Here is a 25154-nt window from a genome sequence, read left to right as displayed (position 1 = left end):
GCTTCAACAAAGTACTAAGTAAAGGGTCTGAATACTTATGTAAATGTGATATTTCAGTTTATTTTTTTAAATTAGTTTACATATATTTCTACAAACCTGATGTTGCTTTATCATTATGGGGTATTGTGTGTAGATTAAGGAGGGAAAAATGCATTTTATCCAGTTTAGAATAAGGCTGTAACGTAACAAAATGTGAAAAACCTGAAAGGGTCTGAATACTTTCTGAATGCATTGTAAATTCCTTGCCAAGCCCAGATATCAGAGGCTGCAGCTTTAAAGAATAAAGGAGTTTGCATGAACCAATTTGTGGAATACTATTTTGTTTTTAATACATCATACAATAAGAGATAGCCAAAGATGTATCACAAATGCATATCAGATCGATGAATGTTGTAACAGCAGGCTACCTCCCTTAAAACCCACTAGACATTTTGGGCCGGATTTTAAAAGCCCTGCGCCCGCCGGCGCACGCACAGCCCCGGGACGCGCGTAAGTCCCGGGGCTTCGTAAAAGGGGCGGGTAGGGGGCGGTTCGGGGCAGGACTGGGGGCGTGGCGCCGGCCCGGGGGCATGGTCGAGGCCTCTGGACCAGCCCCCGGGTCGGGTCGGGTCCGGGGGCTGGTCCGGAGGTGTAAATCTGCCAACAAAGGTAGGGGGGGGGGGTTTAGATAGGGCCGGGGGGGGGGGGGGTGGGTTAGGTAGGGAAGGGAGGGGAAGGTGCGGGGGGTGGAAAGAAAGTTCCCTCCGAGGCCGCTCCGATTTCGGAGCGGCCTCGGAGGGAACAGGCAGCGCGCGCTGGGCTCGGCGCGCACAAGTTGCACAAATGTGCACCCCCTTGTGTGCGCTGACCCCGGATTTTATAAGATACGCGCAGCTACACACGTATCTTATAAAATCCAGCGTACTTTTGTTTGCGCCTGGTGCGCGAACAAAAGTACGCGCTCGCGCAAATTTATAAAATCTACCCCAGCGAGTATCAAAAGTTAATATATTGCACATCACATCGGTTTACATTGTAACAAGTAGGAAAATACATCTCAAAGATTTCAAAGAACATCTCCAACTTTTAAAGGGCAGTTAAATTACAGAAGGTAGGCAAAAGGTTTAAGGTAGTCAGAGAAAGGGAAACAGTTAAGGGTGAAATTAAACTTATATATAATAATAATATGAGTGCGCAAAAACCAAAAACTATATACAGAGGTTTTTGTGAGTATAGTAGAGTTTCGGGACTCGGTTGTCCGTGGTTGTGGGTGTTAGGAGAAGGCCTGTTTAAACAGCCAGGTTTTTCAATTTTATTTTGAAGCTTTGGGTGTTGGGTTCAAGTCTTAGATCTTGGGGCACTAAGTTCCAGATGGAAGGCCTGGCAAGTGATAGGGCTCGTTCGCGAGTCGAGGTGAGATGGGTGAGTTTGGGTGAGGGTGTCTGTATGGTTCCGTTGTTGGTGGATCTGGTGGTTCTTTGCGTGGTTTGAGGATGAAAGGAGGCATTGAGCCAGTGTATGCTTCGATTGTGTATGGTCTTGTGTATTAATGTTAGGCTTTTGAAGAGAATTCTGAAGTGGATCGGCAGCCAGTGAAGGTCTTTTAGGATGGAGGTGATATGTTCATTTCTTCGTGTGTTTGTAAGGACTCTGGCGGTAGCATTTTGCAATAGTTGAAGGGGTTTGAGTGTGGCGGCTGGGAATCCTAGTAGTATTGAGTTGCGGTAATCCACTTTAGAGAAGATTATTGCCTGCAGGACAGTTCTGAAGTCGTTGTGATGTAGTAGGGGGTCTTAATTTTTTTTAGTACATGTAGTTTGTAATAGCAGTCCTTCATTGTTGTGTTCATGAATTTTTTTAAGCTGAGTTTGCTGTCTATGATTATACCTAGGTCTCTTACCTCCTGCGCGATTGGGTGTTTCGTTTGATTAGAGGTGATATCAGATAGGATCTTATCATTTAGTTTGTGACATATAATTAGGAGTTCAGTTTTGGAGGTATTTAGTGATAGGTTCAATTGATTGAGTAGTTGGTTAATAGCAGTGAGGTAGGTTTCCAGAGTTGGAGGGATTTGGAAATGGATTCGGTGATGGGGATTAGGATTTGTACGTCATCTGCATATATGAAGTGGGTAAGTCCTAGGTCTGTTAAAAGTGTGCATATGGGGAGCATTTATATATTGAAGAGTGTGGATGATAGAGAGGATCCTTGGGGCACGCCTCGGGTTAATTTGATGGGTTCTGATTCACTATTGCCAATTTTGACCTTGTAATATCTATTTTCTAAATAAGATTCGAACTATGTAGTGGACTGCCAGTTAAGCCAATTTCGATTAGTCTGTCTATTAAAATCTTGTCACAGATGGTGTTGAAGGCTACAGAGATATCCAGCATTGCAAGGATATAGGATTGGCCATTGTCTATTCCTCGTAGGACTGTGTCAGTTAGGGAGATAAGTAGGGTTTTGGTGCTAAAAAAACTTGCGAAAGCCGAATTGGGAGGGGTATAGAATTTTGTGTTTTTCTAGTTGATCGGTTAGTTGTTGGTTTACTACTTTTTCAAGAAGTTTGGCTAGGAATGGGAGAATTGATATTGGCCTGAAGTTGGTAATCTCTGCAGGGTTTAGATGGTTTTTTTTTAGTAAGGGTTTGACCGTGGCCCATTTTATGGCTTCAGGTACGTTTCCTTGAGTTAGGGATGTGTTGATGATATCAGATATGGGTTTGGCTTTTATGTTTGGAATGGATTTTAGGGATTTTATAGGTATTGCATCTGCTGGGTGTGTTGCGGGATTTATTTTTTTTATGATAGACTCTATTTCTAAGGAGGACGTGTTCTCAAAGTGTCTAAGATAGCATTTGGATTTTTGGGGAGGCTGGTTTTATTGGTGTTGGGCAGGGGAAAATTGGCCATTAGGTTTGTGATCTTGTCTTTGAATAAGATGGCAAGATCGTTGCATTTTGCATTAGACTCTTCATCGGATATTGCTGGGGGAGATATCTTGGTTAGGTTGGCTACATATGAGAAGAGGGCTTTGGCGTTGAATTGGAGATTATGTATTTTCTTTGCATAGAAATCTCATTTAGTTTTGAGGATTATTGTTCTGTAGTTGAGTAGTGTGGTTTTGTAGGTGGTCAGTAGGTTGAGGGTGCGATTACTTCTCCATTTCTTTTCTATATTTCTGAGTGTGCATTTTAGCTTTTTTAGTTCGGGAGAGTACCATGTGTTTTTGATTTTGTGTAAAGGGTTTAATTCCTTAGTTATTAAAGGGCAGTACTTGTTGGCTATGCTGTTTGTAATAGTGTTCCAGGTATTGAGGGCGGAATCAGTACTGGTTAGGTCTAAATTGCTTAGTGCGACTGGGAGCGTTTCAATCAAGTCATCTATCTTGCATGCTTTTCTGAAAAGGATAGTAGCCTTGTGATTTGGTGGTGTGTAGTCTATTTTGTTTATGGAGAAATTTCCTTGTATTAATGTGTGATCGGACCAGGGGACAGGCTAAATGAGGGAGGTTCAGTGTTTTGTATCTGTGAGTTTATGAAGATTAAATCTAGGGAATGACCGGCTCTGTGTGTGGGGCAGTCTATGATTTGTTTAAAACCCATGGCATTTAGTGTGGTTAGGAGAGCTTCACAGCTGGGGGATAAGGGAAAGGTGTCGACATGTAAATTAAAATCGCCTAGGATGATGGCAGGGATGTCCATGTCAATATTTTCCGTGATGAATTCAATTAGTGGGGAGGCATTGCGTTCCAGAAGTCCAGGTGGGGTGTAAACCAGACAGACTTGTAGGTTCTTGGATTTAAAGAGGCCTATTTCAAATTGGGGTGCTGGGTGAATGTTCTGAAGCAGGAGTCCATGATCTTTTTTTGTGGCTAGTAGAAAGCCACCTCCTCTCCTGTTGTTCCTGGGAATGGAGATGATGTCGTAGAGGTGAGTTGGTAGCTGGTTAATTAGAACTATGTCTGTCTTTTTGAGCCATGTTTCGGTAATGGCGCATATGTCTGGCTTGTGGTCTAATGAGGTCGTTTAGGATCGGGGTCTTTTTTGTTAGAGATTAGGCATTGAATAATATTAATGAGAAGACTGCGAGACCAAGTAAATGGGTCACTGGGGATATCATGATTGGGAGTAAAGATCTTGGCAGAATAGAGAGCTTCTTATTAAAGGGTTTTTTGTGGCATTAGGGTTGGGTTCTGATCTTCGGTATAGGATTAATATCCATGTTTGATAACAGACTCGTGGTTGTTAACTGTGAGGTCGTGCAGATGGAGCTCTTGCTGTCTGGGTGCTTGGGAGGTGTAGGACAGGGGGTGTACTGAGGGGCAGGTAATGTATTGCTGGGGATATTTCGTACTCCTTTAGTGAGTCGATGAGGCTGCAGTGGGAGAATTTGGTGGTAGGGGGGGGGGGGGGGGGGGGGGGGAAGGTGAGGTCCGCTAAGTTGGAGGGGCCAAGTGGGTGCTGACTAAGGTTTTAGGCTGCAGGGTGGTGGCCCAGGAGGCAGTATAGAGCAGCTGACACAAGAGAGATAGGGACACAAAAGAAATAGGAGTCTGGAGGGAGATGGCTGCTGCTGTAAACGTAGGAAGTGTCTGTGCTGGGAGTTTCTGGGGTCTTGCTCTGGCAGCGGTAACTTGGAAAGCACAAAGGGGGGCAGAAAGGGGTGCACTAAGGGGCAGGCCCCTTTGGTCGCACTCCTTCGGCGCGCGGCGCCTGCGGCCTGCGCCTGCTCTTAAGGTCCCTCGGCGCATTGAGGTGAAGTCAATTATATATTTTAAAAAAATTATGAAGTGTCTCTGGTAAGATGTGAGACGCATTAATGCAGGAATGCATATTATAGCTCTGAAAGCTTAACACAAGCTGTTTGTTTGTTTTTAACACCAGAAATGTAACTACTGGTCAGAGGTGAAGTAAAGTTAATTCACTTTTCTGGGGCTAGTTTTAAGTACTGTGCTGTAGCCCAATGTGGTCCAGGACCTGGATTTGTACACACTTTTATGAGTACAATTTTTCTGCTTCTAAATAATGTTTTGTGCTCCTAACTCATATTTATGCACATAACTTTTAGGAGTATGACATTTATATGCACAAACCCTATTTTATAAGTTAATGTATTTTGTGTATACAATTTTAGGTTAACATGCTTTAAAAAAAAAAACTCCACATGCATTTGCATACCATTATGTTACTGAATCAGGAACATACCTAGGAAATCTATATTTGGCTCAGAGACTCTGGAATGCTAAAGGAATTGCCAGGTTTCTAGGCAAAGACTGAAAAATTCCAGAGGCTGCTGCTGAAATGGTTTGCAAAGGCCCCAAAGAGGAAATCATCTGGGCCCATGCAGGCGGGATGGAAGAAGTGCATCAGCTGCAAAGCTGGAAGAAGGCACAAGGGCAGCATGGGCCTGCATGGCCAAAAGAAGAAGTCCTGCCAACTGCACAAGCTCATAGGAGTTGTTGCTGCTACTGGTGTATTTGGGGCAGGGCGAGAATGAATGAGCATGTGTGCAGAGGGAGAGAGGTGAGGGCATGAATGAGCATTGGTGCGAGGGAGAGAAGCCAATGTGAGCATTGTGTGTGGAAAAGGGAAAGAAGTGAGAGTGTGCATGTGTGTGCATGTGGGAGAATGAAAGTAGTGTGGTAAGCATGTATGTATGAGAATTAACATGTAATGTGTGTGTATGTGGAGGAACCGCCTTCCACTCATGATGAGTGGAAATCAAAGTCCTCAGATATGCTCAGGAATTAACTTTTTTTTTTTTTTAGTGTGCAAGAAAAAAAAGCGCACTGAAACTACATCGGACTCCTAAAGGGCTAGTACTTTAAAAAGATCAGGCGCAAATAAAAAACCATTGCATACAGCTCCGATCTCAGCCTCGATGCCACGGGTGGCCCTCCCAAACGAAGCCCATAAACAACTTCGCCCTCACAACCAAGTCGCCCCCCTTCCACAGTCCCCCAGGAGCAACTCTCAAGGTTAAAAAAAAAAAAAAAAAAAAGTCACATAATCTCGCTCGTTCGTAGCTCAGGGGATTACGAGGCACGAAACTGTAGTATACCACTTAACGAGACAAGAATTGTCAAAGAAGCTGGTGAAGTTCTTTATCACTTCCGTATTTAGTTTACACAATGATCCCACTAACAAAAGCTGCAGTATTAACACTTCCTGACTCACCAGCGAGTTCTCCTTCCGGCGCAGTGAGCGCCACTTTGCCAATCGTAGACCGACAATGAGGCTGTCTGCGAGCTCTCCTGCTGGCTTCAGGGAAAGGGGCAGCGCCCCCGGTGCCTGGAGGAGCGACACGCGCCCTCTGCCTCAGCTCTCAGGCCGGCCCAGCCAGCTATGGGGCGAAGCGTGATGCGACTGAAGCCGAGGAAGAGCGAACCGGGGAGGAAGAGGGAAGCAGAGAAACACCGCGGCTGCTCCCCTTCTATGGGGGCTCGACAACAATAAGAGCAGCCGGAGGCAGTGGCAGGAGCGGGACTGGGATCGGAAAGCGGTTTTGGCCATGGCAGCGGTTGGCCCGACGCAAATAGAAGGCGGTGGGTGTCTGGGTGCGGAGCTCGGAGCGGCTCCGTCCCGGGGAAGGTGCGGGACGCGGAGTGACTGTCCTAGGCAGGGGAAGGGGGGGGGGGGGGGTGGATGAGTATGGGACGCGGAGGGACCCTGTCCCGGGGAAGATGCAGGGACCCAGAGCGGCGCTGTCCCGGGGAGGAGGAGGCAGATTAGTGCGGGGTTTGGAGCGGCGATGTGCTGAGGGAGGTAAGGGTCTCCGGAGTTTTATCTCTTCGGGACGATCGCGGTCCCCGGGGCTGTTAGTTTCCGGTGACATGGAATCAATCGCGGGGTTTTGCCGGCTGTGGGGGATTGCGGGGCCTGGCATAGCGGGGGGGGGGGGGGGGTGTTGGGTGAGGGGCTTTAGATACCGGCGGTGGGAGATCGCGGGGCCCCGGCTGCTTCGTTGCAGATTGGGGGGGATCGCGAGCTCCTAGGGCTGGATAGCTGCCGTCGATGTGAGATCGCGGGGTCCAAGGTTGTTCGTTGTCGGTGTGGTCATCGCGGGGCCTGGGATGGGGTGCACTGTCAGTGCGGGGTGTTAAGTTTGCGATGGTGGAGGAATCGCGGGGCCCCTGTTCTTGCCTGCACTTTGTACGGAACACGATCTCATTCTGCTCTTTATTCCTCTCTTTCTCCTCTCAGAGCTTTATTTCCTAATCGCCAGATTCCTGCAGTTCGGCCCTTGCAAGAAATCGGCGCAGGTGAGAGGATAGTAGTCTTCACCACCACTACCCCCTTCCCTCCCTTCTTCAGGCTTTGCAGTGTATCAAGATGACTTGCCCTGATTTCAACTTCTTCTTTTTTTTTTTTTCTTAATTTTCAGGTGCTGGTAGAGGAGCTGGAAGAGCACCAGGTACAGTCTCTCCCCTTTCCTCTCTCCCCTCCTGTTCGCTAACAGCTTTAAAGTCAGTCCATGCTCTCAGAGTTTGTCTCGATCCTTTATTCAATGGGATATAATAAGCACAACTCGCAGCGCTTGAAGTGACAGGATAGGGGGAGCAGCACTGGGGTTGGTGTCGGACCAGGTATGTTGCTAATCTACCGTCCTTTTTTTTTTCTTACTCCCCACCCCAGCTAATTCCGCAGCGGTTGGATTGGGAAGGAAAAGGACATACAAGAAATTATGAGGATCTGGTGAGTTACAGTCAGACACGTCCTGATGGGAGGGAATTTTAATGTTTAAATCCCCCAGATGTGGGCAGGGTTTCCTTTCAGCACTCCTCATGGCTTGTGTTTGGAGTACAGCGTGTGGGGAAAGATCTTTACGTTGGTATGTTTTGTTTTTTTTTGTTCAACTCCAGACCTTTAAATGTGTTGTGAGAAAGAATAGGGAGAGGGGAGGGGAGGGGGGTTATCTGAGGGCATGCAGAGGGAGATGACGCATACCTGACCGCCGGCCAATCCGCACCCGGATATATTTGATGTTTTGGACTTTGGAAATGAAACCTTGCCTTCGATTGGCTGATGCACGAGCATACGGGAGCCAAACATCTTTTATCATCTTTTTAGCCATCACTTGTGCCGCAAATGTTAAATGAAATGCTTAATACTGCGGTGAGACTTTAGTTTCGATGTGCTGAATTGCTGGATAATGGCAAAGCAGAGAACCGGAAATTTATCTGTTTACAACAAAATAAGGGCTATTTGCAATGTGCTTTGCTTTATATTCCAAGCCCCCGGTGAGTTGATATTCGAAATTGAAAAGGCCTTTAATCGAAAGGATTTTCTTTAAAATAAAGATACTGCTGTCATCCCTGCTCCAGAACCTAGAGAACACTGCTTTGCTGAATCTGTTAGTTTTCCATAGTTGCTGAGGTTTAAGTGTTGATTTATGTAACTTTCAAAAGCGGAATGGGTGGGTCAGTGGGGCCATACCCTGACCAACGTTTTGCCTCACACAGCATCAACGGATAGGGAGCAGCTCCCCTCCCCAAACCATAGGAGTGTTTTAATGTCCTTGATACAGTAATGGAATATTACAGATTTGGTGATATTGAAGATGGCTCTAACATGATTCTGAGATTTGAAAAAGACTGGTGGATTCTATGTTTAGAAAACATGATGGGCAAAAATTGAAGCTGGAGGTTGAGATGATTAGCAAGTAAAACAACATTAGAAAAAATTTCAGCAATAGAAATAAGCATTTTGAAATGGGATCATTGTTACAATTGAAAAAAAGCAGATGCTATGTAAGCACGTCTGGAATCTCTGATGCTGAATGGCAGAGTACCTGTATGTTAATCATATACTCACCATTCTTGGTTCCCTCCCCTATACTCGCAGGATGGGTAGATGTTAGTTTTGCTAAAAGAGAGGCTTATGTACTAAGTATTATTCCCATAGATACATGAGATTCAGAGGATGTCAAGGTAGTTTTATTTACTCTCCTGAATGTGTTGTTGATAACCCCTGAAGCATTCTCATCTCCCATTTTTCTTGCTTGTGTACAGGGTTTGGAAAAATGTTCAGAAAACGTTTGCCCAAGTGGCAAGTTGTAATCACTGTTGAAAATCTGAATTTGTTTTTGCTTGTTTGTTTGTTTTTTTTTGTTTTTTCTTTCGTGTTTCTTTTTGTGTCTTTTGCTGTTGCATTTGCTCTTTTTTTTTGGGTCAGATTGCTTTTTTGTTTTTCTTTGCTGCTGCCTCCACATTTTTTTTTCTGCTCATCCTCTGCCCACTCACCTGCAGCCAGCCGCAGTAGTAGTGAGGGCTCTTCTCTGCAGTTCCATAGAAGCTGCATTGAGCCTTAGCTGCTGTTTTATGCAGCCCAATTGCAAGAGGCTGCACCTGAATGCAGGAGCCTACAATCAAATTCTAAGCATCCGTGCAACCATCTTGCTGTCTCTTGCTTTTGAAGAATCCATTAGTAGAGAATAAATGACTGACTTTTCACCCAGACAACCAGATCTTTTTCCTGGGTGGTAACGCCTAATATGGAACCTAACATGTAACTACAGCGTGGGTTACTTTTCCCTATGTGCATCACCTTGCACTTGTCCAGATCAAATTTCATCTGCCATTTGGATGCCCATCTTCTAGTCTCACAAGGTCCTCCTCTAATTTATCACAATCTGGGAAGCTGCTTGTGATTTAAAAGCTCTAAATAATTTTGCATCATCTGCAAATTTGATCATCTCACTCAACGTTCCCCATTCAGATAATTTATAAATATATTAAAAAGCATCAGTCCCAGTACAGATCTGTGAGGAACTCCAATGTTTACCTTTCTCCACTGATCTAATGCAGATGCTACAAAAGATAGTGAAGAATGTTTAGTGACTGATGTAGAGGCAAGAATAGTAGCAACAAGAAGTTTAATTGGTTGCCAGCTCATTAGGGGGTAGATTTTCAAAAAACGCGAATAGGCGTACTTTTACTGGCGCATCAGACGCAAGCAAAAGTACGCTGGATTTTAGTAGATACGCGCGGAGCCGCGCGTATCCACTAAAATCCTGGATCGGCGCGTGCAAGGCTATGAATTCTATATAGCCGGCGCGCGCCGAGCCGCGCAGCCTACCCCCGTTCCCTCCGAGGCCGCTCCGAAATCGGAGCAGCCTCGGAGGGAACTTCCTTTTGCCCTCCCCTCACCTTCCCCTCCCTTCCCCTACCTAACCCACCCACCCGGCCCTGTCTAAGCCCCCCCCTTACCTTTGTCGGGGGATTTACGCCTCCCGGAGGGAGGCGTAAATCCCCACGTGCCAGCGGGCCGCTAGCGCGCCGGGACGCGACCTGGGGCGGGTCCGGAGGGCGCGGCCACGCCCCCGGACTGCCCCGGGCTGTAGCCACGCCCCCCGGCCCGCCCCGGAACGCTCCTGACACGCTCCTGACACGCCCCGAAAACGCCGCACGGTTCGGGCCCGCCCCCGACACGCCCCCAACACTCCCCCCTCCGAAAACCCCGGGACTTACGCGAGTCCCGGGGCTCTGCGCGCGCCGGTAGGCCTATGTAAAATAGGCTCACCGGCGCGCAGGGCCCTGCTCGCCTAAATCCGCCCGGTTTTGGGCGGATTTAGGCGAGCAGGGCTCTTAAAATCCGCCCCTAGGTGTGGGTCCTTGGATTTCAGCACATATGTAAATTAGGCTTTTATTCAGAGATTTGTAAAAAAAATATTATGCACAGGAGCAATTCAACATGTGTCAAAATTAAAGATCCCCTAAACCAGTCTATCTATAAGAAGAAAAGAATAGTGCAGATTGAATATTTCCAAATACTCAGCCATTAGTGTGGCTCTGAAATTTTATAGAATTGAGGCCTCTGATGTAGACTTACCAAAATATAATGGGGAGTTGAGAAGAGAGGATTCAGATATTCCGGTATATAATTTTTCTTTTGCCTGCTTAATGTTTCTCTGGGTCTTTGCAATATGATTTCATAATGACGTAGCAGATGACGGGACATAAGGACCAACTGGCCCATCCAATCTGCCAAGTTGCCTTCCTTTCTGATTCTCTACCACTTTGGCTAGCTGAACATATAAATTCCCATGCTTAAACCAAGTCCCCCCTCCAGGTCTTTTACCCAGCCTCTCAGCCCTGGTCTACCAGTGCCCTCCTATATCTGTTGCAAGCATGCCTAAATTAGTTTAGAATGCTATTGTCCACTACCTCTGCTGCTAGGCTTTTTTTTATTTTTATATAAGTCCCAAACTTAATCCAATAGCAGGGCCCCTTCCATGTCTTATCTCTAAGCTTTGTGATAATACAGTCACCCAAACTAGTGAGGCTGCTGTTTATTTATTTATTTATTTATTTATTTAACACTTTTATATACCGAAATTCATGTAGAAATATCATGTAGAAATATTCATGTTTGAAATATCTGTCCACCCTGTACTTTTCGATGATAAGATTATAACAGTGGCTGCTCTATGTAGGTTCCCTAGCCTTCTTAGAAACCTGATGATCTGGTATTCTGTATATAATGGTCACTTTGTGCAAGTTATCCCAGTCTTATTGGAAACCTAATGTGGCCAAATAGCTGATGTTAGGTTTGAAACCATGGCTGCTTTGAGCTTGTTGCCCCTGTTTTTTTTGGATGCATGATATCACTGTACCTCCATACTCTCCCCAGTGGGCGAGCATTCAACCCTCCTTTGGCCCTCTGAAGTTCCATATGACTAAACAAATACTCAAGCCCTCCCAACTTATTGTTTTGTCTACCTGATAGCACCATCTGCCCTTACCACTGTTCTCTGCGTCTGTCCAAAACATGTTTAAATTCTGCTTTGGTTTTGGTTTTCATTACTTCTGCCGGTGGGCTATGCCTGGTACCTACCACCCACTCATTAAAGAAGTGTTTTTTAAATGTTTTCTCTGAACCTTTCTCCCTGCAACTTCATATCATTATTATTTGCCCTTGGATTTCTATTTCTATGGAAAATTTAATGTTCCTGTAGTTTATTGAAGCCTGCCAAATACATGAATATTCCCCATCCCTTTTTTTCTCTCCAGCCAATGCACTTTTATTATCCTAAGCAGCTCTTTGCAGCATTGGTGTTGCAGGCCTTGTTTCATTTTCATAGCCCTTTGCTGAACTGCTTCCATCCTCTCAATGTCCTTACAAAGGAACGGCTTGCAGACCCGAGCACAGTATTCAAGTGACCTATAGAAGGTCAGTATTGCTTCCTTTTTCCTGCTGATGAAACCTCTACTAATTCAGCCGTTAGCTTTCCCAGTTGCTCCATTATATTGACTGGTTACTTGTAGGCCTTCTGATCTGATTACTCCTAGATCTATTTCTTGTTTAGAGTTTCCAACTTTTGTGTAATTGATCTGTGGGAAATAGAGTTTTATTTTGGTTTTACACTTTTTTTTTTTTTTTTTTAATAATTTTTTCTTTATTGAACATTTTCAAATATGGATTACAATTTTCACATTTCTGTGCTTAATCAGGAAATTTTAGTGGACAGTTTAATATCACAAATAAAGAATAGTAATCCATTCCAAACCTTAAACACATCTATCTCACTAAATACAAATAATGGTGGGGACCGAATACTAGAAGAAATTATACCAATACAAAATCTGAGAGATTGCTGCCAATTGTATACTTATTGACCTATTCTCTTGCAGGTAAAATTACATTCAAATTTTCTTCACTTTTATCCCTCAAAAATACCTCAAGGTGTGAAGGCTCCATAAACACATATTTTTTTCCTTGAAAATTAATAAAACATTTACTTGGATATTTCAAATAGAATGAGGCTCCTATTTCTAATATTTTTGTTTTCAAGGCTAAAAATTTCTTTCTCCTTGCCTGAGTAGGCTTGGAGACATCAGGAAATACATATACCTTCTGCCCGCAGAATGTTATATCCTTATTTTTGAAGAATTTACTAAAGATGAACTCTTTGTCCTTTTCTAAAACAAAAGAGACAAATAATGTAGCCCTTTTGTTTATTAAATCCAAAGAGTCTTCCAGAAATGTAGATATTCCTGGTGTACTATCCTCTAATCCACCAGGAATATTACTATTCTTAATTGGAAAATAATATATTTTAGATATTAAGGGTATCTCATCACAAGCTAAATTTTCCCTAACATATTTAGCAAACATTTCTGAAGGTGATATTAATCTTGTATAGGGAAAATTTACAAAACGTAAATTTTTCACTCTAATAAAATTTTCAATATTTTCCACATTAGAATGCAATCTTGTATATGATAAAAGGGATCTCAAAAATTGGAAAAAATGGTCAGCAATTTGGAAAATGAGTTTCAGCACTAAAAAGTGTAAAACCTAACCAAGCTTGTTCAGAAAGGTTTTACACTTTTTGGTGCTGAAACTCATTTTCCAAATTGCTGACCATTTTTTCCAATTTTTTGAGATCCCTTTTACTTTTTTTTTCATCCCTTCCAGTGTGTCTTCTCTTTTGCAGATTTTTGTTTCACCTGCAAATGAGTATATTTCTCCCTTAGTTTCCTCAGCAGTGCTAATGAAGATGCTGAAAAGAACTGATCCTGGTACTCGGCCTTGGGGTATTCCACTGGTCATGTTACCACCTTCCTCTGTCTTGCCACTCAACCAGTTCCTCGCTCACTTTCCAATTTTCTGGCCGACTTCCTTTTTGTTTAGCTTGCTTGCCAGTCTTCTGTTGTGAACAGTGTCAAAAGACTTACTGAAGTCCAGATAAGCAGTGTCTACTGCATTTCCTGGCTTCATCACTGTGTCTTTTCATTAAAGAACTCAATAGAAGATTTTTGACAGGATCTTCCCTTTGTGGAACCATGTTGTCTTGCAATCTGCTTCTTTTAAAGGTGGCATGCCATCATTTTTTTTTTTTTTATATTTCCATAGTTTTGCCGACTACTGACATTAGACAAATGGGCCTGTAGTTGCCTGTCTCCGCTTTGTCCCTGTGTTTTGTATAGTAGGACTACATCCACTCTCCTCTAGTCCCTTAGAAGCGCCGTCATGTCCAAGGACAAGTTGAACAGAGTTGTGAGGGGGTGTGGTGTGAACATTCTTGAGCTCTTTTACTATCTGGAGATGTGCACCATGAAGTCCTTGGCCCTCTTCATTCTCTTCTTCTCTCATCTGTAGAATTACTTCAAGTGTCTCTCTAATTTGATTTGTAATTATTTCACATTTATCGGTGAGATTTTCCACCCTAGGTTCATCGCCTTCCCATGCTTCTGTAAATATTGAGCTAAGAGCTTATTTAAGATGTCTGCCTTCTGCTTGTCTTCTTCTTCACAAATCCCACTTTCTTCCTTTCTTACCCTTTCTCCCTATGGCTTTTTGCCCTCCCCTTGTGCATATAACAGATTTTATGTTCTCCTTTTTGTATGTTTACAACATTCTTTCTCATGCTACTAAAATAGTAGTCTCCTTCCCCCAGGGATTTGCTCCTCTGTACAATATTTTTTTTTACACATCTCGGAACTTTGCAGACTGGAGATTTTATATCTGGTGTGGTTTTGTTTTTCAATATAAGTATTGGTTTGAATTAAAGCTAAAAGAGGTAATTTTCAAAAGGATTTGCACTTGTAAATGGACTTTTGAAAATTGCTATGATTATATGCTACTTTTATGCGTGTAACTCCTTTGAAAATTCACTCCATAATGTGAATCATAATTCCAGTAAGTTTGCACAGGAAGTACTATAGTCACTATGACTGACTTGGCAAGAGTGAATTTTTTGCAGCACTCAGTTATAACGTTTTAGTCCAGGTACCCTAGACAATGCAGTGTAGATTGACTTCTAAGCTGATTTGTAATTATTTATTTATTTAACAGTTTTTTTTTATACTGACATTAAAATACACATCATATCGGTTTATTTCATTCATATGTGCACTGGAAGTGGCATTTGTGCCCTCATCTGTCGTGCTGCTCACGGCTCTGAATATGTAGCAGGAGTACCTTCTCTGCTCACTGTTCACCTGGATCATCCTGCACATGCTTCCAACTTGCGGGCCATGCATGAGGCAGCCTGACTAATGGTGCTGACTGGCAAAGTGGGGTAGCGAGTCTAGCATATCGGCAGTTGACGTGGCCATTTTTCAAAAAATGAATTGCTATGTTGTTGACCAATACAGAGCGCCTTTCCACAGTTAAGTCACATGTTTGAGAAGACCTTGGAAATTCCCGTGCCTATCAGGGTGTCTTTGGGTGACACTTGCCATTTTATTTCTGAATTAAAATGCTTTCCCCCTTTGCAATACTGCTTGTTGAAAAGGGCTCACTTGAGATGCGCTTTACTCTTCCTGCTTATTCGGTCAGTTACAGGCCTATTCCTTGCCTGCCGTTAGGAATTGCAATAAAGGACCATCATAACCTGGAAGTCATAGGTAGGGACACTGGGAAATTGCATCCGCATGTTGCGCAGTTGCAAGGCTTCTCTGCGGGGTGTGGTGGTTTCTGCAGCTTTTTGGCTTTTTGCAATGTATTTGATTGGTAGTTTTTTTATCTTGTTTGATTGCTTTCCAGGCCATGTGTGCTCTTGAAGCTAAATAAAAAGTTAAGAGGGCCATGGACCGATGATCTGATTGCAAGCAGGGAGAGATAGCATGGTAGAATAGCCGTTAAGAAGGCCAGATGTGAGGTGTTTGAAGGCCAGATGTGAGGAGAACATCTGGCCCTCGACACAAAATAGGAATACATCGGGCTTTTGGGAAGGAAAATAAAGGAGACAAATCTGGAAACAGTGACAGATAAAGAGGATATAAAAGTGAATTTTCAAAAGTTGTGCGCATGTAAATAGCATATATTTGCACATATGCTATTTTATAAACCTCAAATACATGCAGTAAATTGCAAGTGTGGAAAAAGGGATGGTCCAGGGCATTCGGGGGCGGGGCCAACCTATACACATATAAGTTGCAATTTTCTAAGCCGTTTATGCCTGTAGGTTTGGCAGCTTACTCGCATATATTTACATCTGCTCTGTATCTGGAGTAAGTGATTGTAAACGTCTTAAAGGTGAAATACTGACTGGGTGGGAGGAGTTGAAGCTGAAGAGCTAGGAGGGTCTTCATGAGCTGCAGAGGGATTGGGCGAGCTGGTAGACTAATTGGCAAAACTAGTAATTTCATCGGTGAGCACGTTAGAACATTTCCCGGCTCGCACGCGTGAAACCCGACTTACGAGGGGGTAAACGTGTGTAAATTATGCAGGTAAAATCTCCACGCGTATAGTGTTAAAGTTAGACCTAAAACTATGCAAGCGCAGCAGTTGCTCACTATTTATCTGGATAAATTCCGATTTATCTGGCTAAGCAAGATAGCTGGATAAATCTAAAAAGTGCTACTTAGCTGGCTATCTGTCTTAGCAGCTTTGCTGCTAACTTGGAATTTATTTGGATAAAGGCCACTACTTGGATGGATAAAACGGAACATATGTGGGTGAGTGCAATATGTAGTCACACATTATTTACAAGCGCATACGTTGCAGGGTGCATTTATGTATATTTTATAACAGTGCTTATATACGCACAGATTATAAAATACAGGAGTGGATTTTTGCGCACCCATATACATGCATATATGGGTACGCGCTCAGCTGTTGGAAAGTTATCCTCTCAGTATGAACCTGAGAGCCCGCTGAAGGATTAAAGTGTATTTTCATTTATTTTAAAATATTAACTGTATATGTAACGGATTTCTTAACTTTTGCTTTGTAATGCTTTGTAATTAACTTTCTGTTTACCTCTCAAAGTTGATGTTTCCTCTCCTTGTAATTAACCTTTCTGTTTACCTCTCAAAGTTGATGTTTCCTCTCCTTCATACTTCTTGCACTATGTATTTACTCCATCCCCTTTCCCCGCCCTGTTAATTGTATTTTCAGTCTTTCAGTTACAATGTAAACCGGTATGATGTTTGCATACTAATACCGGTATATAAAAGTTTTAAATAAATAAATTAAAAAAACATAATTTGATTAAAAGTCAGCTCTTAATCAAATTAAACCTCATTTTAAACCTCCCCATGTAGCAGCAAAGTCTATGTCTACAATGTACACATCGACTAGATCAAGGATTTACAAACGCAACCTGTCCTTAATTGGTGGGGACTGCGCAGAGTAGTTGCACCTTTTCCACGTAGGGCATAACACATGCATGGTAACTTGTACACGGACTTTTGAAAATACAAAAGTATGCACACAGGTATCCTTGCCCCAGCTCTGCCTTCTGGATTACCTGTTCCCAGCGTACACAAAAGGAAGCGTGAAGCCGGCTTACGCACTTACCTTCACACACACTGGCCCCTGCTCGCATGCATAAAACGGGGTTGAATGTGCGTAAATCGTTTTGAAAATCTGGTCCTGTGTAGTGTCCTGCCTGCGGATTTTTAGTGAATTGGGCAAAGGTTCTGAGCAGTTCATTATTTTTTTTCTCGTCTCTTTGGGGTTATATGTGATGGTCTTGGGGTTCCTGGATGCTTCTAGAGTTAAAAATTGAGAAGCCGACAACTTAAGGAGTGAGAACCCACCCAAGATCATCTGCAGAAATGGTGAAAAGACTTTTTTTTTGCAAATGTTAGCACAGCATTTCTGTGGACGTAACACGCTGCCTATTCCATGGGCTTATTTTATGGCAGATTTGGCTGAGACTGCAGCATGATCACGTGGCCGGTGTCTCAACTCGGCAGAAGAAACTCGGGGATTCTGCAGAATCTGAAAGAAAATTCTCTGTAGGCTTCCAGGGTTGCCAGTAGTTAAATGGAGCAAGGTTTTCTGCCTGAACGCTAAGTGTCTCATTGTATTTGCGGCATGACTTATTCATAGTGTTTGGGTTCACCTGGAACTACAAACTGAAAACAAAAATAAGTAGTGCTTCCTTTTGCAATGCAAAGCCATTTTAGCAGCAGCAAGCAAGTTAAGGCAGTTTAATTGCCTGAAAATGTTGAAGGTTTCGCAAAAACAAATGAAAATGTCTGTTTCAGTGAGAAGTGCTGGCTGTTTTTCTCATGTGTGTCTGAGTGATTCCTGGCTACGTACTCTGTCTTGTAGTCTGTGACACCAATCACAGCTAGTCAGATGAAGGTAAAAATGTGTGCCCAACCTCTTCCTGAAACCAATTGTAGCTGATGCTTTCCTGGAGCTACCCAGCTTCTTTCCACTTCAGAATTGGCAGCGCCGGCAGCAGCGTGGGTTGTGTCCCTGCTGGGAGAGGTGACAAATAACTCTTGTATTAAATATCCACTTTCAAAGATCTTGTCTTTGGCCCCATGGGTTTGGAGGAGAAAGTGACTTTGAAGGTAACAAACCAAAAACGTAGCAGAAATCCTTTCCTGTTATTTTGATTTAAAGTAGTTTAATTGCCTGTGGAGCCATTTGGGTTTTGACACACTGAGAAGAAGATCATCTCCTGTTCGGGCTAGCAGTGAAGCTGTTATTAATACCATTGAGAACATGGATTCCATGTGGGACGTTCTCGCTAAAGATTGGCGTGTTTATGGATTTGTTTGTTTTTTTGAGCAATTTGAGCAGCTGTGAACATAGTAGCTTCAGCTTAGTGTCCTGCCAGTGAGTGACCCCACGGCTAGCTAAGAAGGACAGCCCTCTCTTGGGGACAGAACTAATTACCCCTCTGCTGCCGGAGCAGATGGCCTCCAGCCGGACAAAACAGGAAGCCTGAGTTTGGTTTTACGCTTTTTTTTTTCTTTGTGGATCTGTACTAAAATCATCAACATTTTGTTTCAGGGACTTTATAATGGGCTGGAGCTGTACTTCTAAGTAGTTTAAGTTTAATCTGCTTCCAGGCTGTTCGTGTCATGGGGACAGTTTCTAATTTTTATTCCTCTTTCTCATGCACCATGAAGCTTTTCGTCCTTTCTGATCAGGGTTGCTAACTGGCAGTACATTTACTGATAGAAAAATAAACAAATAAACAGTGACATATCCATTCAATTATTTTTACGTCGGTAAAAATCGCCGACAGGGCCTTGTCTCTCTCCGACGCCATGGGCTCAGGATCTGCGAGCCTGCAATACTCAGGAGTCAGGGATTATATCTCGGTGAATCTTGGCGTAAGTGGGCTGAGTTTTCAAAACCATTTACATACATAAAAAAAAAATAAAGGTTTTTTGTACCTAAATGGCTGTGCCCCAAAGGACTAGAGTTGCCAACTGTCCTGATATTTTTCCGGACTGTACAGATTTTGGAGGAGGGCTAAAATATTCAGAAATGTCCTGAATTTAGCGCTCCAGCTGCAGGTAGCACCCAATCCTCCCTTCAGCTATACAGTACAGTGCATGGTTTGGTAGCAACTCTCTATTCACTACGCGCTGGATACATTTATTTTGTGTCACGTGCATAGACTTCAGACCACGATTTAATCAGAGGCCTAAAAAATATTACCAAACAGTACTTTGGGCCCAGGACTGTTAAAAGTGAACTTTTTGTCAGAGTAAAGAAGTTTGAAAACTAGTGCTCAAGATATGGAGCTGCAAATGGGTAGACTCAGGACAACATCAGAAAATATTTTTTTCAGAGAAAGGGTGGTGGAGGCGTAGAACAACCTCTCAGTGGAAATAATGGGAAAAGCATGGGGCAAGCACCGGGGATTATTAATAGCAAGAGGAAAGATAGAGATCAACTGGGGTCTGTGGTGTTGTAGCAGGAAGTAAATTGGGCAGATCAGATGGGGCCTTATCTGCTGTTCTGTTCTATGTTGCTATGTTTTTGTAAGGGTGAAGAGTGGTAATAAAAGTCACATGAAGATATTAAACAGCATCTCTGTTTGGAAATTTGAGGGTTAAAAGTTGACAACCCTACCCCCGGCTCAGTTTTGCATAAAAGTACATGCGCAATCCGGATTTGCACTTTTTGTGAACTGGCCAGAGGTGTACCGGAGGGTGGAGTTGAATTTGGGTGCCTACTTTTGTTGGAAAAAAGCATGTGCTGAAGGTAGGCCCTCAACAGAGTGGGTGTAGCTTTGTGGGTTTGCCCACGCACCTGGGCACTTGTGCACAATTTTTTTTTTTTTTAACTTTTTATTTAAGGAAAACCAGGAACATCCCAGAACTTAAGTGGATAAGTTCCCTTGGAAAATGTGGATTCAATTCTGAACGTCAAAGGTGTGTGTAGACTTTGCCTCGCTGCACAGTTCTAAAATTACTCTTAAGTCCTAGCTGTGCACAAAATGTCCATAAAAATGCCTATAAAAATGTTTGGTGGTCAGAAAAAAAAATCTGGCAGAAGCTGGCAACCCTGTTTCTGTCTGATGATACAGGAAGAGAGGTCATTGGTGCCAGAATGCTGTAGGGTAGGCCCAGGCACATGAAGAATTCTTAGTCCATTTTGCACAGCGTTCAGTTTTTTTTTTCTTTTTCCTAACATTTTGGAAGGATTGACTGTGGTATTTTTTTTTTTTAATGTACATGGAGGAAAGCTTATTGCAAAGTTAAGAGAAAATGTGCTGATTTGATTTTGTTCTGCATGAGAGAGACCTCGGATTTGGTGGGAAAGAGCTTGCAGGGTTGACCATTTTGTCAAGCATTGTTCCTGGATGGGAGTGACCGCTGCTTTTACTGTGTTTAGGAATTTTCGCAAAGAGGTAACAGCTGGTATTTGCAGAATTTTGGAATCTGAAACACACATTACTCATGTTGTTAAAATATGTGCTTTGTGTGTGTGTGTGTGTGTGGGGGGGGGGGGGGGGGTAATCTTTCCAAGCCATTTCCGCACCTAGAACTCGGGATTTTGTACGTGCAAACGGCTCGGTGAGTGTAAAAGGACGGGCATTACCTGCTTTCGCATGGCATGCCAAGTGCCAGAGCCGGCACTTCCAGGCATGCTTTTTTGATTTAAAAAAAATTGCATGGGTGAGTTGCATTCCCCGAAGAGGAGGTGTAACTTTTTAGACAAGCGACTTTTGAAAATATTCAGTAAGCCTGTGTATAAGCAGTGTACACATGCTGACGTTGCTGCTAGGCTGACTGTTTTTGAGAATCACCCTCTTTACTAAACGCCATTTTTTTTTTAAACTTATGCAATTCCAGAGGGGCTTTTTTCACATCAGGGTTACCAAATTAAACTTCTGTGAGAGCTCATACTGATTTCTAGGTCCATGTAAATTTAGAAAATTTTCCTTTTTTTTTTAAATTGCGCTTTATTCTAGTGAAATTAGACTTAAAAAATAATCTGAGTATTAGTTTAAGAAATTTCTGAATACCAAAAGGTTTAATGTCCATTTTTGTTTAAGAGTTGGTTTGCAAACGAACGCCTGTGCCCAGCTGTCTGCCTCTCCAGGCCTATTCTGCAATTCTAATGTGGTCGCTCTTTGCCTTTTTTTTAGGTGGCAGCCAACGCACACATCCCTCCAGACTACCTGCTTAGAATCTGTGAACGAATCGGTCCTCTCTTAGACAAAGAGATCCCACAGAGTGTTCCCGGGGTGCAGATCTTGTTGGGAGTGGGGCGACAGTCCCTCTTAAGGACAGCGAAAGGTAACGCCTTACCAAGTGCCACATTGTGTATCTACGGAGAGTCAGGGGCTGAGGGAATGTTTTTGCTGCTGGGAGCAATGTGCCTCACACAATGTTCGTGCCACCTTGGTATGCCGAAGCCCTCACCTTCCTTGGGCTTGCCTGTCTGAAAAAAAAAAAAAAAAGGGGGCAGCGAGTTCCCGGAGAGAGATTAGATGGATACAGGACATATCTCTACTCGCCCAGAAGCACAGTATCACATTTAGAAAGGTGCCAGCTACACATACTGATGAGAGGCCCTCTGAAGTAACACACTAAGGCAGCGAGCATACACTGGTATTCATCTTAAAGCACAGACTGCAGAGGCCCCAGACTGCTCTTCTCATGCCTTTAGTTCCTTCTGATTTTTTGATTTTTCAATTTTCCAAAATACGTCAAGAAAACAATCTTGTGTAGAAAGCAGTTCCAACAAACCAACATTTTACAACTTAACACAATAATATCTTTTCCCTAAACCATCTGCTTTAAAGTCCTCGTCAGCAGGGAGAGATCCATTACTCTACCTCAGGAATATAAGATTTACAATTAAGGAAATTGACGGTCCTATACAGGAGATTTCTAATATTACGGATCCAGCTGTAGAGTAAAGGTACTAGCCTTCCAAAACAGGAGAGGACGTTATTATATTAGCAGGTTTCGCATGCTCTCTCTGGGTCGTTTCTAACAACTTTGTTACTTCCAAGGCTGGAGTTTCAGTTGTATTTAATATCACAGGAGTTAGAAGTTGAAAATCTTTTTCTCCTTCCTTCTCAACTTTTTTAAAAGCTGGTGTATAATACAACTTAGATGTAAGCGGTATCAATTCCTCTGAAATCTTTAATATCTGAACCAAATATTGCCTCCACATATCTCGTGGGATCACCATAGGGTCTCTGGGAAAATTTATTAAATGTAAGTTTCTCCCTTTTATTTGATTCTCCATGTTTTCTAAACGATTCATTAATATGGAGTTTTCTTTTATGATGTTATATTGAAGATTTCTCATTTCTTTCACTTCATTCTCAACCTTTTCACATTTTTCCATTTGCTTATTCATATCTTCCTCTAGTTTTCCCATTCTCACCATGGTAGTATTTAACACAGAAGCCAGAGGATTTATCTGGTTGAAAAGATTATCGTTAACTGTTTGTATTGCTTCCCAGATCTCCTCTAGAGAGAAAGCATCTGGTTTTATTAATTCTTTCTTTTTAGGTAATGTTAAAAGTACTTTCCTTTCTTTTGGAGGCTGTGTCGTACAGCCTACAGCGTCTCTTCCACGAGGTGTGGCCTCTGCTGTTCCTCCCTACAGCCTTCATCGTGCAGCTATGATTCTCCGGTGGTTTCACTCCCACTTTCGTGGTTGAGATCCCTCCCGTTTGCTCCTCGCAGAGCTGCAGGATTTCCTGGGGGCATCCGCGGTACCGGGGATAAGGTTGTCTGGAGCTCATGTGAGGAGGCGGTTTCTTCTTCCACCCGCTCTCCTCGCTGCGAACTTTCCTCCGGCTTCTGCTCCCGTATTACGTGGGAGTCCATAGGTCCTTGAATCCGACCCTCAGTATGTTCACCCTGACTTTCTCTCTCTTTCGCTCTTCTTTTTCTGCCGGTATGAGGCATTTTACACAAAAATATACGTTACTCCTCAGAGCCCTGGTTACCCACGTCCGGACCCGTCAGCCATCTTAGTTCCTTCTGATTTGAACTAGATTTGAGCCCCGATGTAGCAGTGAAAGGCTTTGTATGTCTGTGCCAGTTCAGCTGAGCCCCCGACCCACCTCTTTCTTTTCAGTATTACACTTGGATTTTGAATTAGGAGCACCACATCTGTGCCGTGTAACTGTCAAGGGGCTCAGTCACCTTCTTTCCACTCTCTTTTAATTACCGTACTTAGTCCACACCTCCCCACCTGTTCTTCCCTTCTACTTTTGCTGTTACCCTTTATCGCCCACCCTTCTATCACCTTTTGTTGATCGTCCACTGAGCCCCTTCCACCTCTCTGTCTTTCTCCTTCCCACTTTTCTTCCCATATCTCAGCTTCCCCCTCTCCTACTTATCCATCTCTGTTGCTCCATCTTTCATCTCTCCCTTATCTTCCTCTAGCACTCTCACCCCATGTCTGCCCTTCATGTTTCCCTGTCTCTGTATCATCTGTGTTGTTTCTTCAGAGAAAGATGGTAGGAAATGATGGCGAAGCGATGAATGGTTAGACTGGCAGCTTGCTGCAGGCCCCAGATGCTGTGGCACCAAAGGGAAGATTTGGAAACAGCTCGTGCTTCTCCTAGCACATCCTGCAGATTCTTGGGCATGCTCAACTTTGTAAATCTTCCCAGGTGGTGGGATTTCACAAAGTAAGAAAACCTATCCGAAAGGTACCGCAGAAGCCTTATTCTCACGCATACTGATGGAGATTTGTGGTTTTAGAGAGCAGCGACTTTACAAGGATGAGTCTCCCATTCTGTTGTTGGCCAGCGCTGTTATTGTGTAGTTGACATCAATTAAACTATAGAGTGGGATACTTGCCCAGCCGTAAATGGTCTGTTCTTCCAGTGCACGGGTGTGCTGTAGCTCAGTATGGTACATGGTGCCGGACTGCTGCCTTCTTTGTCATTACACGGAGGTTTGTGGAGGTTCAAGCCTAAATACTTGGAAATGTGTGCCTCAGAACTGGAGACTTGCTGAGTGTGTTGATGGAAAGCATTGACATCCTCCTCTCTGAGAGAGGACGTCATGCTATAGTCGTTTTCTTGATCACTCAGCAGTTTTCCCCACAAATAGATATCTCTATAAGCATGTCTTACCAAACCAAGGCCTAGATTTTTCATTCTGCTTTAAATATAGCGGAATGAAGAACTGCGGCCAGAAAAGGGGCAGGGGGAGGCGATAGTGTGCACCCGGCCGCATCGCAGCAGTGCGTTTTCACCTGCCACGATTGTGGCTATGACGCATGCTATTGTCCCCGTAGCGCCCCTGCAAAAGGTGTAGCTATTTCCGGCGCTACTGCCAACGATAATGGGTAAAACATCACTCACAGCGCTACCGGGCCTAAAATTTTGTTAACCCATCCTCTTTCCCTCATTTAAATGTTAATATCGCGATGAGGTTGTTATTGCGTGCATTAGGGGGGTATTGCACACGATAAGGCCCTAACGCAGGTGATGACGGCTCATCGTGTTTTGAAAAATGACCCTGCAAGTGACAGAAGACATTTTGGGGTAGATGAGAAGGGGGTACTGATAAGTATGTGGAGTATGGGATGGCTCGTGGAAAGGGGTAGAAGAGGTGTGTGATATAACATTAATTGCAGTACATTGTACTGCCATTTACAATAAGCTTATTTTATCTTTTTGGGAGGAAGGGGCTAAAAGTATTACAGAGAAGAAAAGGTGGTGGGAGGGATCACAGCAGGTGACCCTGCTGTTGAAAGTGTTGGCTCAGCCATTCATCCTCCTGAGGTAGATAAAATGAGCATCAGCTGTCACGCAGCACATAATAAGCATGGCCTAGTGATTAGTGCAGTGGGCTGAGAACCAGGGAAACCAAGATTCAGATAGTTACATAGTGGATGTTGGCAGTTAAAGTCCGTTTATCCTGTTAAGTCCACCCATTTTTTCCTGCCTATATCCTTCTGAGCCCTATCCCTGCTATAGGAGAAGGAGTGACCTTATGGTTGGAGCAATGGGCCGAGAACCAGGGAAACCTGGACTCAA

General features: G+C 43.5%; 1 protein-coding gene across 1 annotated transcript in view; it reads left to right on the top strand.

The window, feature by feature from the left end:
- The first annotated feature begins 6190 nt into the window (after positions 1-6190).
- BRWD3 (bromodomain and WD repeat domain containing 3) overlaps positions 6191-25154 on the top strand; it is a 278367-nt gene continuing 259403 nt past the window's right edge. The window contains exons 1-5 of the mRNA XM_029607930.1: positions 6191-6525; positions 7184-7242; positions 7365-7394; positions 7616-7675; positions 21282-21432. Coding sequence (XP_029463790.1) covers positions 6492-6525; positions 7184-7242; positions 7365-7394; positions 7616-7675; positions 21282-21432 — 334 coding nt within the window. The 5' untranslated portion in view covers positions 6191-6491. The remainder of the gene's footprint in view (positions 6526-7183; positions 7243-7364; positions 7395-7615; positions 7676-21281; positions 21433-25154) is intronic.

Source organism: Rhinatrema bivittatum, chromosome 6, assembly GCF_901001135.1.
Source record: "Rhinatrema bivittatum chromosome 6, aRhiBiv1.1, whole genome shotgun sequence".
Lineage (NCBI taxonomy): Eukaryota > Metazoa > Chordata > Amphibia > Gymnophiona > Rhinatrematidae > Rhinatrema > Rhinatrema bivittatum.
The sequence above is the reverse complement of the archived record's forward strand: the minus strand, read 5'-3'. Positions and strand labels throughout refer to the sequence as shown.